The sequence below is a fragment of the Cucurbita moschata genome, unplaced genomic scaffold (genome assembly GCF_002738365.1).
Source record: "Cucurbita moschata cultivar Rifu unplaced genomic scaffold, Cmos_1.0 Cmo_Scf00007, whole genome shotgun sequence".
In the NCBI taxonomy this organism is placed as follows: domain Eukaryota; kingdom Viridiplantae; phylum Streptophyta; class Magnoliopsida; order Cucurbitales; family Cucurbitaceae; genus Cucurbita; species Cucurbita moschata.
Window position 1 is genome coordinate 256,014 of NW_019268523.1, and position 6,097 is coordinate 262,110.

General features: G+C 31.3%; 2 protein-coding genes across 3 annotated transcripts in view; one reads left to right on the top strand and one right to left on the bottom strand.

Moving 5' to 3' along the window:
* LOC111445132 (uncharacterized protein DDB_G0290685-like) lies at nucleotides 1-4,573 on the top strand. 2 transcript variants are annotated; one of them, XM_023083367.1, is made up of 3 exons: nucleotides 1-162; nucleotides 430-563; nucleotides 3,882-4,573. In XM_023083367.1, the coding sequence occupies exons 2-3, from the start codon at nucleotides 450-452 to the stop codon at nucleotides 4,293-4,295; spliced, it is 528 nt and encodes a 175-aa protein (XP_022939135.1). In that variant the 5' UTR covers nucleotides 1-162; nucleotides 430-449; the 3' UTR covers nucleotides 4,296-4,573. The 2 variants fall into 2 exon arrangements, with proteins under 2 accessions (XP_022939135.1, XP_022939134.1); XM_023083366.1 differs by lacking the exon at nucleotides 1-162 and adding an exon at nucleotides 257-281.
* Nucleotides 4,574-4,683: 110 nt separating this feature from the next.
* The window catches only part of LOC111445131, a 7,280-nt gene continuing 5,866 nt past the window's right edge, over nucleotides 4,684-6,097 (bottom strand). Inside the window, exons 12-13 of the mRNA XM_023083364.1 lie at nucleotides 5,242-5,450; nucleotides 4,684-4,976 (exon numbers count right to left, since the gene is read on the bottom strand). Coding sequence (XP_022939132.1) covers nucleotides 5,250-5,450 — 201 coding nt within the window. The 3' untranslated portion in view covers nucleotides 4,684-4,976; nucleotides 5,242-5,249. The remainder of the gene's footprint in view (nucleotides 4,977-5,241; nucleotides 5,451-6,097) is intronic.

The following is a 6,097-nucleotide window of genomic DNA, read 5'->3' on the forward strand; positions in this document are numbered from 1 at the left end:
TTCGCTTCACAATACATTGATTCTCCGCTCTCCTTTTTTTTTTTTTTTTTCGATTCTTCATTTTCTCTTTATTCCTTCTTTCCCGCTGTTTTCTCTCTCGTTTTCTTTCAGTTTTTTCCTGAAAACTTCTCGCCTCGCTCAGCTTTTCTTGCTGCACTTCAGGTACTTCTCGCCTACGTTCTTCTCTATTTTCTTCGTCTTCGTTTTCTTCTTCTTCTTCTTCTTCTTCTTCTTCTATGTCTTACTAGTTAGGTTTTCAGATCTGTAAGAAATGATTCTAGGTTTTTTATTCTGCCTGAATCTTCGTTTTCCTCTTGTTTCTTTGTTTTACGAGTTTGACTGTTTTCTTTTATGGTATCGCGGTTGCTTCGACTGGATTTCGAGTAGATCTAACTGTGTACGTTGTTTTTGCGTTCTCTTTGTTTGCAGGTTCTCTGGACCGTACAACAATGGAGACCGCAACTTCTTCTATTCATCAGCGTTTGCTGCTAGCGTGCGCCGGAAGCACTTCGGCCACGCTGCTTGGCCTCGTCGCTATGGCCGAGTTGCTTGCTTCGTCTCAGGTGAAGTTACTGCTCTTTGTTCTTTCAACTTCGTTAGTGATCGTGTTTGGTATATCGATTCTGTTTTCGAGTATTCTATTTTCTTCCATTTTTTATGAGCTTTTGAAATTTTTTTTTAGGAAAGGTTAGAAACTGAAAATGATTTGAAATCAGAATAATACCTTTTGAATTGTTTTTACGATACGAAAGTCGACATCTCGCGAGGACGATGTTAAGGTTTAAATTCTATGGTGCCTACTTTTCAACTTTATTCCTTTTTTTTTTTTTTTTTTTTTTTTTTACTTTTAAAATTTTATTTTATTCTTAAAACTCAAACTTGTTTCACCTCAAAATTTGTTAAGTTTTTTAGTTTATATACTTAAAAAAAAAAAAAAAAAGATTTTAGTCTTACTTTTATTTTAATTTATTAAGTTAATGATGTTCTTTAATTCAACCATTTAATGATATATTGACATAGTAATAGAAACAACATTTCAACCTGAATAAGTTAAAAGACTAATATTATTAGAAAAAAACAGATTTAATACGGATAAATTGATATCAAAATTAAAATAGTTACTTTTTAGAAGTTTAAGAACTGGAGCAAATTAGAATAAACATTAGAAAAATTAAGTTCAAAATCAACTTTTTTAAAAGTTGGAAGATAAAAGTATAACAAACTTAAAATTTAAAAGATTAAAATGGAAGTTCAACCATTCTTGAAGTGTAAATCATATTTTTGTCTTATTTATACTCTAGTTCTTTCAAACCGATCATTTCAGGAAAGATGAGACTCCTAAAGTTGTTTTGTCCTTTGGTATTTAAATGTTTTTGCAAACGTTTTGGTATTTAAATGTTTTTGCAAACGTTTTTTTCCTTTTAAAAGTGAGAAATACTTTAAACCTTTGAATTTTTAAAATAATACACTTCCATTTAAAAAAATTGAAAAAAAAACCTTACAATTAGTGGTAAATACTGTTTAAAAAATATTCTTAAAAATGTATGAGAACTGCCCTTAAATTTTTAGAAAAATGTTTTAAAAGATTTTATTGTAAGTATTCTTAAAATTGAAGAGAATAGTTGATCTATGAGTGGTTTTAATCTCTTTAAAAAAAAAAAAAAATCTAAAATACAAACTTTTTTAAGAAGTAAAAAAAATACTCTTAAAAATGTATGTGAACTTTCAAATGTTCTTAAATTTTTAGAAAATTGTTTTAAAAGATTTTATTAAAAATATTTTTGAAAATGAAGAGATAGATGATCTATGAGGTATAAGTGTATGTTTTTTGTTCATATATTGACAATAATAACAACATTTATATTTCTATAAATCTTAAACGTGTTAATACTATACTTAAAAGTTTATAGATATTTTTTAAAAATGGTAGTAATGGTAATATTGAACTTTTTAAAAAAAGTTTAGAGCATTTATAAAACTTTTTAAAGTCTATTGATATACTTTTTTTTTTTTATTACTTTTAAAAGTTTGAAAGGTTATATAAAAGTATTAACAATTTTTGTTTAAAATTAACCATAATATTATTTCTTTTTAACTTCATAAAAATTTAAAGCTATCATTCCAACTTTTGAAAGTTTTTTTTTATGACAAAAGTATGAATAATTTTTTTTTTTATGAATTTAGCTAGTATTTTGATTTTTTGTTTAAATATAAATTTTTATCTTAAATTTGTTTCTCACTGATTAAAATATTCTATAATATTTGTTGAAGTTGATTTATTTAAATTAAACTAACTTTAAAATGACTATTTTCGTGGTCAAAGATTTAGAATCCTCCTAAACTTCGTATACTGTTTTAACTCAAAATAACAAAGTAATAATAATATTAATAATAACAATAACATGAGATGAGTAAATTATAAGTCAATAACGTGCCGCTAAGTTCTTGTTTTCATGAAAAACTCTCTTTAGTCAGTAGTTTTAATTTGATAAAAACATTTTTATACATCGTCATATTTTCAATGAACTTTAATTTACAAAGCTAGCAAGGACTCGAATGGGGAAAAATCAATATTTAAAGGATGATAGTTAATAATAAAAAGAAATAGAATATTAGCAAAATTGAAAATTTTCACACACATTACGAGTACAACCATTTATTTTGCCTTTTTCTTAAATCTTATATTTATAGATTAAGAATTGTACTACATTTAATTTCGTTAAACTTGATAATAAAATCATTATTTGAATTCACAAACAATGAAATGTTAATATATGTTGGGTTCTTAAATACAACTTTTAGAATTTGAATTTCACGAAATAAACTTTTCAAAGAATAAAGATAGACAAAATATCCGTTGGACTTATCTTAAAAAAGAAAAAATAGTTAGGAAGGTTTAGAGATGTCTATGGGAGGGGTGGAAATGGAATAGTTAGGAATGTTTAGAGATGTCTATGGGAGGGATGGAAATGGGACCTATTGCATTCCCTGTCTTGCAAAATTTTTCAATAATTTTTGTGGGATCATTTTACCTGCTAAATTTTTTCTTCATTGAATATTTTTTCTAAATAATTATTTTAAGGTTTTCAACTTTCAACGGTCTTCATAAAAATGGTAAAAAAATCTCAAATTCAAATTTTAATATAACAACTAACGATTAAAAAAAAATATACAACCTAATTTCTAACTTGAATATTATTGTAATAGTATGAATTTTGTAAAGTAACCTAATTTCTAACTTGAATATTATTGTAATAGTATGAATTTTGTAAAGTAACATGTTGCTATGAATTGGGACGAGGGAGATTGAAGGTTCCAAAAAGTAGAATGGAGATTACAATTGCTTTAGAAACTCTACCTATATGTATACAGGGAATACCCACCTTGAACCCTGTATAAACGGGGAATTTCTGCATCGTCTTGGGTGGGTTTCCATAGAGTCGAACCCTTCGAATAAAATGTACATTTCTAGAAATGTTGGGTATGCATGGTGCAATGCATAATAATATACATGTACTTCAAGACTGATGCGGAAGTCTTCTGCAGACGACCTAACCAATCAATCCTAGTGCGTTCATCCTAAATTTAAGAAAGTAATATGGTTATTATACTTTGATACCCTGCAATTTTGTTTTATATCTATATAATTTGTGCTTTCCTCCCCCATCTGGCTTTATTGAGGCCACTAAGGAAGGAATCACATGCAGGGGTAATGCACCGGTTTCCGGAGTTACTGTTTAATATTTCTTTTTTATTCGTTCTTGTCATCCTTGTTCCTATTTTTTGGTGACCCACAGTAGTTGCTCTTTCTTGTATTTGGTTTAACTCGCTGATGGAGCATATCTTTCTGGCGTGATTCAAATTCCTTTTTCATCATCTAGTTCCTGGCTCCGAATGAGATGGATGCCATTGCTGTATTCAACAAGAAAAGGAAATTCACTTCCGGGAAACGTCAGACTGGAGGAGAAAATGAAAATCAGAATAACGACAGTGATAACGAACACGGAGATGAACAAGATGCACTTGAAAATGGAGAAGATGGTAAAAATGCTCCCACTAAAGATGGTGCTAATGGAGGGGAAGAAGCTAGCAACGATAACGGGGATGGTGGAAGTGAGAACAGTGGTGATGGTGGTGGGGATGAAGATGACGAAGACGACGGTGGAAGCGAAGAGAATGATGAAGACAATAAAGAAGACGAAGAGGATTTCGATGAAGAAGACGTAGAGGAAGACACCTTTGAAGGAGAAGACGATGAAGAAACCCTCCCACCACCAAAGAAGAGAAAGAAGTAAAAAGGGAAATCCAATCAAGAAATATGCGAACTACGCAAGCAAGTTTCTAATTATCTTTCCAAACCAATGACACTGATTCCATTTTGTTGTACCTTTCGGAGACTAAAAGCTCTCAAGACACATTGCTGAGCCAATTTAACTTAAACAAAGCAACCGCTATCTTAGTAGTATCGTAGCGTTTGTAAGCCGATAGTTTATGTTAAAGTTCCTTTGTTCAATTCAACATTGTCTAGAAAGGCAGAGGTTTCTATGATTTCAAGTGCGTGCTAATTCCAGTTTCAACATTTTATGAACCGCGAAATTTTCTTATATTAGAATTTGTGTTCAGTGAAATCAATTTTGTGGAGTGGAGGGTTGGGTGTTTCAACCTCCTAATAAAGTCATCACCATCAATGGGAATGAGCTAACTTAACTTAGAAGGCCAATTTCTATATACATTTGAAGAACATCCCCACAAGCCAACTCCTTGTCTTTTCCAACATCTAAGAAGAAGGTGATGGAATAGCGATGGGTTATCCTAAGTGTAAATAAATCCAGATAAGATGATGGAATAATAGAAGTTCCAAACATAAATATGTTCAGGGATGTACACCTTTTGAAGTCTCCGTAATTACAGGTTGAAAGCAGATCACACATCGGGTAGTTCCAAGTGCTTCTCTTTCTCGCGTTATCTCCATGTGCCTGATGTGATACCAAATCTCATTATTATCGTAGAAGAACAAGGGAATGTGTATTGAGTTTCTGAAAATGATAATATTACATGGACTACAAAAGGTTAAAAGATTTAATAAAAGAATGGGGTTAATGCTGGAGAGGTTGGAGGTAATGCAATGCAACACTAGTCTATTTTGCATCACTTGGTGTTTGTTTATATTTAAATGAGCTGAAATAGCATCACTTGGTGGCAACTTAAAGAAACTAAAAGGGGCAGTGTTAGTTTAGTTACCCATTAAATTACAGTTTGGTGGCATCAATGAACATTGCACGAGTCCAATGCTCAATGTCTTCAGCTTGGGAAGGTGGAGGAGGAAAAGTTGGATGTTCTATGAGGTCCCACCCTTCAATGGTGGAATCATTCTTTCTGGCATCAGAAAATTCAGTGGCATAAAGATAACTCGAAGCAGAACTTGGATGGTTACTCTCATAATTGGTTTTCTGCATTAAGACACAAAAGGAAATAACAAAACCAAGACCTTAATGCAGACACGCAGACAAGAGTATAATCATTTGCTAAGATAAGAGGTTGAACAATGAAAATAGTGCATCCGTAAAATGAAACTGAACATAACATAGGTTTGAGTCCCCTAGGGACAACAGAGGAGATCTACAGTCCTATTTTATGTTCTCCTTTAGACCCTCTTTTTTAGCTTATCCAGGTTATCAACTCGCTTCCTGCTTCGTGGTATGAACTTTTTTTTATTTTTTTATTTTTTTATTTTTTTTATTTTAAAGAAAGTAAAACCATTACCTTAAACAAATGGAATGACAAAAGAAATCTTAGCAACCAATAACAAAAACACTCTTAGTTGGAAGTCAAATAATAAATAGAGAGCTAACACAAGCATCTGAAAGGGAACTCCAAGATTAAGCCACTTAAAACTTTACAGTCGCAAAGATCTAACCTTACCACCATCTGTTAGCAAGTAAAACTTTTCTGTTTCCCTCCAGATCATCTAAATAAGGCCCCTATCCTCTAAAGAATATTAACCTGCCAGTTTCTATCATTAAGCCAACCCATCACCATTCTTTCCTAATGTTCTCCTCTGTCTATTACTCTTTTACCGAACACCCACCCACCCCCC